The sequence below is a fragment of the Atheta coriaria genome, unplaced genomic scaffold (genome assembly GCF_025399875.1).
Source record: "Atheta coriaria isolate IRGN ID8LTWV9N9 unplaced genomic scaffold, Caltech_Dcor_3.1 hic_scaffold_13_pilon, whole genome shotgun sequence".
In the NCBI taxonomy this organism is placed as follows: domain Eukaryota; kingdom Metazoa; phylum Arthropoda; class Insecta; order Coleoptera; family Staphylinidae; genus Dalotia; species Dalotia coriaria.
In genome coordinates, this window is record NW_027045455.1 from 1,081,020 (window position 1) to 1,093,168 (window position 12,149).

General features: G+C 37.9%; 1 protein-coding gene across 1 annotated transcript; it reads left to right on the forward strand.

Moving 5' to 3' along the window:
- The first annotated feature begins 130 nt into the window (after positions 1-130).
- On the forward strand, positions 131-7,806 carry LOC135801790 (uncharacterized). Its single transcript, XM_065315308.1, has 14 exons — positions 131-886; positions 1,789-1,921; positions 2,003-2,200; positions 2,624-2,677; positions 2,859-2,987; positions 4,517-4,660; positions 4,712-4,840; positions 4,974-5,073; positions 5,133-5,326; positions 5,678-5,926; positions 6,170-6,353; positions 6,410-6,677; positions 6,985-7,221; positions 7,406-7,806. The coding sequence occupies exons 1-14, from the start codon at positions 257-259 to the stop codon at positions 7,601-7,603; spliced, it is 2,847 nt and encodes a 948-aa protein (XP_065171380.1). The 5' UTR covers positions 131-256; the 3' UTR covers positions 7,604-7,806.
- Positions 7,807-12,149: the final 4,343 nt, after the last annotated feature.

Consider the following 12,149-nt stretch of genomic DNA (forward strand, 5'->3'; position numbering starts at 1 on the left):
GCTAAATCAACGACAAGCGTAAAGTGTGCGGAGCAGGCACGCGTAAATGTCTGTGCTCTCCTGCGTTCGCCTCAGACATCTGTTCGAGTGCGTTTCAGGATTTCAGTTTCAGCCTGCCGGCGCGGCGCTCAAACTTTCAGTCCGACGCGGAAGCTCCGAGCGGCGCGAGCGCGGCAATTTCTTTCCGGCATATAAAATTTAAAACACAAAAATTATATAAAAATAATCCTTCTCTTTAAAAATACATAAATAAAATATGGCCAGCATGTCGGAATTAGCTGGCCAAAAGAAAACCGAAATTAAATCAAAAGATGTAAACGAAGTGCGAACCCTTTCGGCAATTGCGGCTCCAGGCGATTTTAACACCAGAAACATGCAGTTTACACATTTACCCTACACACAACAGAACCCTAATTATACCCTTCGCATCGTCTGCTGTGTATTATTCATTTTCCTCACTGAAATCTGTCTGGCACACTACGTTTACAGACTGATTAACGCCGAGGTGCGCGATAACTATCTGCGTACTTATCAAGTAGAGGAGGTATTCTTGAGCAATCTAAGGAGTGGAAGAAGCCGTGAAGAGATCAATCGGATAGTAGAGGAAGCGTTAAAGAGGAGTGAAAAATCGCAAAACTATCACAAAGATGAAGATGACGACGATCATAGAGATTTGAATCGAACCGATTCGGACAGTAATCCTGCTTTAAATAGAACAAGAAGAAGCTCACATAATACTTTGGATGACTTGACAGTGGATTTCTTCCAACCGAGCAAAAGATCTGAATTGGAGGCTTTAGATCGGAAGAAAAAAGAAAAGACTGGGAAGGGAACATCTCCTGATGGTACCGACTGGGTTTGGTTGGCTGATTATGCTAGAGTATCGGTGAGTGTTTGTTAATTTTATAAAATATTTAAAAAAATATTTTTATGAGTCAGGAAACCGTAAACTTCCAAATTATTGCTTAATAATGTTTATATTTTATGTTTAACTGATTAAAATCTTAGGTATTGTTGGTCTGCAAACGGAAACATACAAAAAAGTACCTGTTATCATGATAATTTACGGTGGCTAATGACGCAATATAAAAACACCTGTTTCTTTTGTTGTGTGCCTCGTATTTTTAAGAAAAAAATGATTTTTTTCTTGATTCCACGTTACAACATTAAATATTTACGTTGTCATAACAAAAAACTATAAAACAACTATTTTCTCACCAAGTCAAGTGAATGCATCCTTTTAACTTCAAAGAAAAGTTTCTGCTTGCAGTGAAATTGCTTCACCCCATGAGCGCAATTTTGTCTCAGTTCCTCGCGTATTTTTTGTCCGCACTTAACGTACGAGCCCAAGTATAATTGCGTTTTCCCCATTGGATCTCTTTGAAGTGCGCGTTTTATGTCTTCACATACTCTTATGACAGCTCATTCCCGCACTGCTTCGGTGGCATCTGGCCACCCCAACAGGGGTTTTCGCATTTTGCGAGTTTCCACTCGCCGACGACAAATCACTTCAGTTAACGTCGATTCTGCTATAATACACTTGTAAAACTCGTTTATATCTTGTTACAAACATATTAGACTTAAAAGTTTCTGCATGTTTCCGACAGGAAAATATTGATATTTCGATAAAATGCAATTTCTACGTATACAACAATTTATATTATGTTACTGTTGAATTTGTTCCTATTTGTAAATGATATTTATTCTCGTCTGACCTGCGTCAATAAAAATAAATCGCTCAAAGTGCCTGTTTTTATCAACATTTATGTACTGCGGTGTTGTTTGCAGATGTCGACGATACAAGGATACTGCGTCGCTGTGAAAAGCGAGTGCCCGGCAGGTCCCAAAGGACCTCCAGGCTCACGCGGCGAACGCGGAGAAGTCGGATTGCCTGGCATCCCGGGTTCATTGGGACCCAAAGGTAGGTGTTACTCCTTTCAAAAAGGAAATAATTATTTTCCTTACAAACATAAATATCAAATGCACTTCTTGTAAAATATAGGACCAATGGGGCCACCTGGACATCATGGTCAGAAAGGAGAACAAGGCCGTCCAGGTTTAGACGGAAGAGACGGAGTACCAGGTGAACCCGGTATGGATGGTAGTCCAGGTAGGAATGGTCAAGATGGAGTCCCAGGTAGGGATGGACGCGATGGTATGCCTGGAATGTCGGGGAAAGATGGACGAAATGGAACTGATGGTAATAATAATGGGTCAAGTATTAGTTATATTTTTAGCTCGGTCTTAAAAAGCTTTTCAAGAGGAAAACTTTCGTTTTAAACAGACATTAAAACAGTTTGTGGCGATTGAAGTTGAAAATCACTTGTAATGTTCTAAATTTGCTACAGTAATGCAATGTAAATAGATCAATAGATCTCTCTATTCAAAAGACTCCGGGAATAGAATTTGGAACAAATTCAATGTATTAAGAGTTAAAACTTTTACCTACTTAAAAGATGAAAAAGTATTAGCTAATTGAAAAATCAACTTTTCAATTTTAATTTCTTTCTGGAGCTCAGCTAATTACCAACTCGAATATCTCCCCTTCTTTTTTCTCCAGTAATTGAAACACTTAATAGTCTTGTTTGCCAACGGCAATTTTTCACGTGTGCTATAATTTTAGGCAGACCCGGTGACCGAGGACCACAAGGACCGCCTGGACCGATGGGGCTGAAAGGTAATGCGGTAATTTAATTTCCTGTGGCGCGCCACGCCGGTCTTAATGAACTAAATTAAAATCTAACGCAATAAGCGCCATAACCGGCTGCTTTTTTCATTCGCATGTTTGCCAACTGCCGACTGGCGCTTGTTTCCATTATATGTTTGGGAATTTGGTGGTGAAATAATTTGTTGCGCAGGTTTAACTGGTCCACGCGGACGGCCAGGCAAACCGGGCACGAATGGCACGCCTGGGATTCCAGGGATCAACGCGTGGAAGATCAAGGCAAATGGCACCAACGAATTACTCATTCCGCCCTCAATCATTGGTAAGTTACAAAATAATAATTTTCAAGTTTCACACTTTACTTTTTATGATATTTTTCAAAAAATTATTACCTTAATGTCTTGATACGTAAATATCTATGATTTGTTCGCCTGTGAATAAAAAATGGGAAATTCAATTCCGCATATAGAGTTTACAGACACGTGATGTGCATGCTTGAAAATCCCCATCCGAGAAAATAGAAAATGTTATGGAAATATTCAGTGAAAAACTTGCGTTTACTGAATGAAGAATGAAATCGTGTTTTATAACACTGCGCAATGTTACAAACACGAACTCGGCTCGTATATTTACTTATTACGATGTTGTTTGCTTTATTTTCTTCATTTGCTTTCATATGTCATCAACTTTGCGTGATTTCATCCAATTCGTCTCTTTTTTATTTTCGAAATAAAAAACTGTCATAACGTCACTTTACGACCGAAACCACTGCAACTATCGTATTGGTATTCTCAATTTCTATGCACTCTCATTTCCGGTTCGGAACTGTTATTCGTAGATCGTGGGCGATATCACCGCAAAACCTCCAATCATCAATGAACGATCGTTGTTTGATCGTTACACAAATACGAGTCTAAAATCACAGAATATTTCGACGTTCGACTTTAATCAAACATTAAACGGAGATTATTTACAACTTGCATTTGTTTTGCTTTTGTTTATCCCTCCGCATTCGCTTTTCAACTGAGTACAGAGCCGTGGTTTGGCCCGTTGAGTAATGTAAAATTGAACAATGCACGAGTGGAGAGAACTCGCAAAGACTAGTGAAAAGTATTCGCTTCAGAAAACTTTGCACTCGTCAAGATTTTCCGCTTTGTGTTGCGCTTGGAGCGATTTACATTACATTGCGCTTGTCTATTCTTCACAACCTCGCTTTGAAGCCCCTTCAAGGTTTTGCAAACTCTTCGAACTCGAGCTCAGGATGTTTTAACGTTTGGCTAAGAGGCTAAGAAACCGACGAATCTTAAAATTATCAACGAGTTAAACTTGCAATGATTGTAATTTGCGTGAATTTCACGTTCTGTTTTCGAACTAGCGTGGATTAATGCGAATTCAAATTGACTTCTCTAATTAATTAACTTTATCGGATTCCGTGGCCGCTTAAAATTTCAGCAACTCCTTCATCTTCATCCGCCGCCGTTACGCCGTTCTGCATCTTTCCGCTTTTCTGGAGCGTGGCATGCGTAGTCGATTTCTTCACCGTGACGATAGTTAAAGTTTGCACAGAGAGCGCACACGGAAAGGCATTTCCCCGCGTGCGCATAACTTCCATTTTGCACAAGTTCAAATTAAGTTCAATCGCTCCGGGCGGGGTGACTCGCGACGTGCCGCACTCAAATTATACCTCACTTTCGCAGTCGTGTTCTTCGCGTTGCTAATTCGCTTCTTCGTCGGCTTGACTCTTAATTAACTATAAATAAATATCAACAGCAAGTTCAAACGCAATAAAGATCATTAATTTTGGCAATTAGAGACTTTCAACGTAATTACTGATTCATTGAATGTTTGCAGATAAGAGAGATGGGCCGATTGGGCCGTCGGTTATTCCCGAAGGTGATAATGTCACTTTGAGCTGCGCTTCTATCGGAACTCCGCATCCTCAGGTTGTATGGATGCGCACAGATGGTCAACCAATTACTATGGGTCCTTGGCAATGTAAATTTTAACAAAATTAATGCCAGTTCTTTTTTCAAATTATTTTTTTAGCGCTTTCTGTGACTGGGCATTCATTAAATATTACGATGGTGAGTCGCGTACACATGGGGACATATCAATGTGTTGCTGATAACGGAGTTCCACCACATGTTAATCAATCTTTCATCATTGAAGTTCACTGTGAGTATTTATACAAATTAATGAAAAAAAGGATATGTTCACTTGAAAATGTAAATTGGGTTGCCTAAAACTAATTTTTAAGCTTTTTTCGTTGAAAAAACATTTTTTTACAAAATAAATTTATTTTTCTTAGTTATTCCACTAATCCGCATCTGGAAGGATGCTGTTGGAGCGCCCATGGGCACAACACGAATGCTAGAATGTGAAGTTGAAGCTTTTCCGGAATCATTGCGGTAAATTTAATTATTTTTTTTTAAAATTATTTTTAATTCAATTTTTATATTATCTTTAGATATTGGGAACGTGACGATGGGCGTCTCCTAGAAAACGACGGCAGGTATCACATCGATAACAATGTCCGTCGCAATGGCTATAAAGTACGAATGCAGTTGAACATCACTCGTATTAAACCCGATGATTACACCCGCTATTATTGCGTGGCAAAGAATGAAAAGGGCAAAACTCGCGGCATCATCAAACTATATTGTGAGTACATTTTATACATTTTACGACATTATGCGCGATGCGATAATGAAACGAGCGGGAGTTAGCACACAGTTTAAGCCAAAAAGTTTGAAACAAACGCGCGGATGAAAGACGTGATGAAAATTTTATGAGTTTCATAGTTTTTATAACTCCCTCGGTCCGCCAGCGTCCGGCGAGAATTGAAAATCTTATAAGACGTGTGCGGCAGCGGGGATTTAGGTTTATATCAGTTGTAAAACTTGGGGAAAAGGTTTTTGGTGTGTGTTTTAATGCGCACATTCGTTTTGTTGTTGCGTCGTTGCGTTTTATTGCGGTGAGAGAGTGTTTAGTTGATATTATGTTAATGTTTAGCGGTGGATCCCAACCTGGCGACGCCGCCGCCTGTGTATGATACCAGCGTCATCGAGTTTGGCCAGCGGCCGCCGAAACGCGTCTCGCAGGAATCGATTTGCCCGCCGCCGGTGCAATGCCCAGAATGTCTCAATCCGAACGAATTCAAGTGCAGGGATTCCGGCGTGTCGCTAATCGATTTGATCGGCAAATGGGAGATTCGCCAGTTTGGAAATGCGACATATCCTGGCTTTCCCGACAGACAGACAGGTAAGAAGGTTTTACACATGGCGTCAGAAAAGCTTTTACAGTAAATTAATCTGACAGAGAAAGGATCGAGTGTTTTGGACTTTGATGTAAGTTTTGTTTATCCTGCAAGGACTTAAAGCGCCATCTAAGTATGAAGTTTATTACTTCAGTGCAACACAACAGGAGATCTACTAAATTATGTTCAATTCTACTTTTTAAAACTAAATTTCATTCGTTTTTTAAATTTTTCTGCTTTTTCTTTAGATTGTTTGCTCTACGCTGTTGGAAAACCAGTTTACATCCGTTACTCGAACCAATCAGTAGGATGCTGGATGCGTGATCCTTTGGAAATGACTGGGGATCGTTACTACACTACGAAAGAGGACGACGCTTATCGTCTTTTCCAATTTGATAACAAAACGCTTTTCCGCAAGGATACCCCGTCGAGGTATTTTAATTTTTTTAATTAAAAAACTGCTTTATACCCGAAAAATTGAATTTCAGAGAATATAAGCTGATTTATCCATTCAAAGGCAACGCTCACGTGGTGTTCAATGGTTCTTTCTATTACAACGAGCGCGATAAGCCGAAAATCGTCAAGCTCAATTTAGCAAACGAGAGCACGCAGAGCGTGAACGTGCCGTTAGTAGCCACCAACGGCTCTAATTACCTGTACACCACCGGCAACAATTATATGGACTTCAATGTCGATGATAACGGCCTGTGGGTAATTTTCGGCATTCCGGATAGTAATAACACGGCCGTTATGAAGGTATGTGGCAATTAAGGTCGGCTTAAATAATCTAACCTCAAAACTTACATATACCACATAATCCGCCATTATTAAATTTGAAGGTTATGCCTTCACATTACTCCTTGGAAATATATTTCATTCCTTAAACTTGGTTGATCATAAACCAACCAGAGATATTTGATAAAATGTGTGCATTTTCAATTTCAATTCATCATAATGTTTGCATTCCCCATTCATCATGCGCATTGAAATACGAGTTTCCCGGAATGCAAAATTGCGATTTTGAATGCATAAATATTATAATAACGCCCCCGTTGCGTTACAGGTGGATGCCAACAGCCTGCACATTCAATACATATGGAACATAAGCTTGAACCATCACAAAGTCGGCGAGATGTTCGTCGTTTGCGGCGTGTTGTACGCGGTCGACAGCGTCACCGATCGAGATTCACGAATCCGATTCGCCTTGGATCTCTATACCAACAATTTGCTCGATGTGAATCTACCCTTTACCAATCCCTTCCGCAATACCACAATGGTCGGATACAACAATAAATATAAGGTGCGTTTTATTTCATGCATAATGTACGAAATTCGGTTTACTTACCCGGTTTTATTAAATCCTAACCTCGAATTCGACTTCTGCTCGTTGAATTATGTATAGTAGTGATTTCTGATTTGTGGCACACAATTGAACACTGGAGTTATTGAATCTTCTTGTGTTATACAATTTGTTATTGATGCAGGAGTTGTACACATGGGATCGCGGCAATCAGCTTACGTATCCAGTGCGTTACCACGAAATCGGCTACAAGCAGAAAGAAGAACTCGAAACGTTAGAAGCGCCTCTGGTGGCCGAAGTAAAAACTGGCGTGGAACATCATCACAGTCAACAAAATCCCGATGATGACAACGACGAAGACGATAATCAATGGAGCGATTAATTTTTGTACTTTTTTCAAAACTTCCAATTAGACGTATTTATTACAAACAATGTATTCAAACTAACGTTACCTAACATAATCTGTCATAGATGATGTGTTTTAAACTAAGGTTATGTAACCTTTGTGGTTAGATTATGTTTCTTTGGAGTAATATTGTTAGCATTGTGTAATCTAAAAAATAAATGATGAAATTTAGGAATAAATTATGGTTTTATAATCTTGTTATTGCGCTGAAGTGCGTTGGAATCGAATACACGGCACGTGCAGTATGACAATATTGCAAATATGATCCGTTTTACATATGTTACGTGACCGCTGAACTGTCACAAGTTGCGCACGTGCAGGAGGAATCAACACGTGATATTTGATGCTGGGCAAAACATCTGAGACGTGTTGGGGTGAATAACTAAATACCCACTAATAATTACATGATATTATGCATAAAACGTAATAAAATTACAGCTAAAAACAATTTCTGAGTGAAAATAAAGATGTTCGCATTTTAAAAAAACATTTAACCTCAATTATAACCTATGCAACTTGTGTGCATAGCCTCCAAATGACCTTGAAAGATAAAAAAAACAGTTTATTATGCTATAATAAAAGTTAATCTTGTTTTCAAACTGTCATCACGTTTTACTACATTGTGAAAATGCAATCCGTACACCTTTTATCTAATATCGAAGCAAATCTAAATGTTCCCATAGTTATATCTGAAATTTGTTTTTTTTTCTTTTAGTTTGAGTTGGAAACTTTGATAAGTTTTTGATTTGTTGAATTTATTGTTGCTGTCATGCCATTATGTTGCCGCAACAAACGATTAACTTGCGCTATTTTCCACATCCATCTAGCGTGTTGACGGCGGCCATGATTGATTGACTGGTTTTATAAATAGCCACTGAAAACAACCGAAATCGCAGAATTCCACTTCGATACTCATCCATCCAGTCGTAATTTCAGCGCATTTCATTTCATACGAAACTTATGAGTATCCGAAATAGCACTTTATGCAAAAATTGATTTTCACAGTTAATATTTACTGCATCATTCACAAAAAATAAAAAAAATAACGAAATAAATTGTTTAATCATTTAATCTTGTTCCGAATAAAACGAGCACAAGCCAAAAGTCATGGGTGATCGTATGATTAAAGAATAAGTAGAAAAGTAAGCAATCTACGAGTTAGCGACTCGGGTAACTTGAATAAATATCAGCGTGTTGGTAAATTCATTCAGTAACGGAAACGCGCCCCTGTTGCACAATCAACCGCGCTGGGATTGAGTACATATTAGCAAATGGAAAAATGTCAAAAGTCAAGTTAAAAATAAAACTAACCACTACTTTGATATCGAATACCTTCGGCTATACTAAAATACTTGTAATACTTTTTATAGCGATTACTTTAATAACGATTCCTTGGAATTGGCGAGTATTTATTAACCAACGTTATTATAGGTATAGTTCCGCTCGTGTTTGAGAACAAATATAAACAGGTATTATTTTCCGGCCCCAATGGAAGCAAAAACGGACCACGAGTGGAAAAATCAATGTAATATCGTGACTCGCCACCGATTTATATAATATTATCTTGATGGCAATAATAATTTGTGATATTTTTGCGTAAACAACCTTTTTCTGCTTTTAGTGTAATAAAATTTAATAATAAAATCTATTTCAACATAAATCAATTTAAAATTTGTATTTTTGATATTTTTACTTAAATTGGATAAAATATATAATAGCATATGGCTTTAATCTACGTAATTAACAACATATTTTATGCATAACCTAATAGTTTTATCATAATCCAGGTTTTACATAAGGTTATGCTGGGTTATGTATGCATGCCGCGTGAGTAGGAAGGCAACTTTATTTGCATCATTTTCCGGCGCACGTCGGGTGTCATCGCTCGGCATTTGCATGCGGATGCCCTCGGAAACATATTCATTGCAGGGAGCAGACCTAAACTTGTGCGCTCACACCGCTCACACTGTAAGCGACGCATAAAGCATATAATAAAATCCCGCGAGATTAAACTCCGCTCCGGGTTGGGTTTTCCATTCTGACCATCGCGCCGGAACACCAATGCCCAAGCGAATAGAAAACTACACTAAATTAACACTACATTACCATTTTAACTCAATAGAACAATTTTTCCGGTAAATTTTTGAATTCACTTTTATTTTATTGTTTTAATATATTAATATGAAATATATTATTACCTGATTCGTAGAAATTATGTTTGCTATCAAAATTTAGTATATACTGGACTTGATTCGCGCACAAGTCACGTCAAAGCATTCATTAAGCGATTAACATTTTGCGCTCGCGCATACTTTATGCATGGCTTTGTAATTTTCCCAGCAGCTTCCTGTTAATGTCCGTCGTTTGTATACACACATTTTCATTCGAGTATGCGCATGCAACGCGTTTGAACTTGCAGATGGGTTTAACGCCGTCACATCCCGCCAGCGGGCGACGAGGGTGTGCTCGTGGCTTGGAAAATTACTAAATTAATGCAAGTTATCGCGAGTAACGTGTCACATAAATGAACACAATCTGAAGGTAACTCGAGTTGACATTTATACTCTTGCTTTATCTGCGCGTATCTACTTCTCAATAATTCTACGCTTCTAGGAACATAGTAAAGCGTTATTTTATAAAAAGAAATAGAATAAAATAAAGGACTTGTTTTCTGTGTGTATTGTTGGTTGCCTAATGCGAGTACAACTAATTCTACGCCATAATTCTACGATTCTGAAAACAAAGTAAAAGATTTATATTATTCCTTTTCTTTCTTTTTATTTTCTAGCGGTTATTATACTTTATAATTAAATGTTTTTTTTTGTTTAAAAAAATGTATTAAAATAAATTGAAAGACGTGTTTTTCTTTGTGTATTGTTGGTTGCCTACTCCGTGCATAACTAAAACGCAAAACCAATTAAATTTTCTATGCAGCAGCAAATATTTACACTCCAATTGTTTCAAGAAGTGCAATTCGTATAATGAAATAATTACAAATTAAACACTCGTTAAAGTCAATTTAACATCCCTGTCGACTTCTATGAAGGCGAACAAATGCAGACAAAATGTAAACAAGTTTTCTCTACCCGTTTGTTACTTCTTGCTTTTATTCTGTTCGCCCTATTTCCGTCCGCCATCCGAATCTGTTTACATCGCACCGCCTCGGCGGGTTTGTCCTTCGTCCTTCGTCACACTGTCATACCTACAGTCACATTCACACGCTTTCAGGTAGTTGTAGAATTATCCCTCTTCGACAACTACCTGCTTCCGACTTCTCTAAATACATGCGCATGTTGGTTCATTGTGTTTTGATAGTGTTGATAATGTTGATAGTGTTGATCGAAGTGCCGGCTGAAAGCAGACACCGAATGCTGTCAACACTTGTGCGTTTGTTAGTTTGCGAGGAGGCGTGATGTAATTTAACGGTGACAAATATTTGATCGCTGCCGGAATGAGGTAACACAACCACAGCGTTTGCAATAATATCAAACACTGTTTGCATCATTACGGTACTACGAAACCAAAATGCTAAATGCCGTTTAATTGGATAATAACAGTGCGGAAAGTTGTGATTTGTGCCGCGAAGTGTTGGAATTACAAATTTAGCGTTAAATTTCACTGGAAACGATCGCAAATTTTTGGCATGCAATAGAACATCTGCTCATTGACTTGTAGTAGATATTCTCTTGCCTCTCAGCGTAATGTGTTTGACGTAATTCGAAAATTTGACACAAAAAATAAACATATATTCCTGGAATAGAATCATTTGGAATGCGGCGAAACCAAAAAAATTTAAAATAAATATTGTAGTCGTATATAATCGAAACTTATTTATGAAAGTTAATAAATTTTCAAATATTGAAGGTCATAAATATACATTAATACTAAATTTAATTAAATTTTTTCAAATTTTCGAAATAAAAATAAAATCGATGAAAATAAAGTTTTACTGTTTGAATTCCAATTCGCAGCTCCAAACACATCAATTGCTACTTTTTCCTGTGGCTGCAAATTTAAATTCCCCGAAGGAAAACTGATTCAGGAGGTAATCCATTCTTCGTGCCGATGTATAACTCAATGCGGCTGGCGTACAACGTGTTTCCAAGTAACGCTCCGGCGTCGACGGTGTGCGCGAATAAAAGATGCAAAATTTAATTGCCTTGCGGTTACTTTCCGTGCGTTCGATTCACACTTGTACTTTTCCTACAATTTTTGACGCTGGCGAAGAGTCTGAGGGCTTGGGACCGAAGAAAGATATTTGTTTTGTCGGTTTTATAGTCGCGTCAATATTTCAGCAATTTTTTGCTTGATCGTGGATAAAAGCGGTGGCAAAAAGTGATATTTCCCTTGAAGTGGTGGTAATATTGGTTGCGGTCTCAAGTAGTATCAAGTAGTGTGAATAATTTTATTTCTAGGTACAAAAATACATTTTTACTGAAAATGTTATTTTAAAAAAGATGAAATAATTGCAAATGTGCGCATTATTTTATAAAAATCCGAGCAGTGAGATGAGAATAATTAA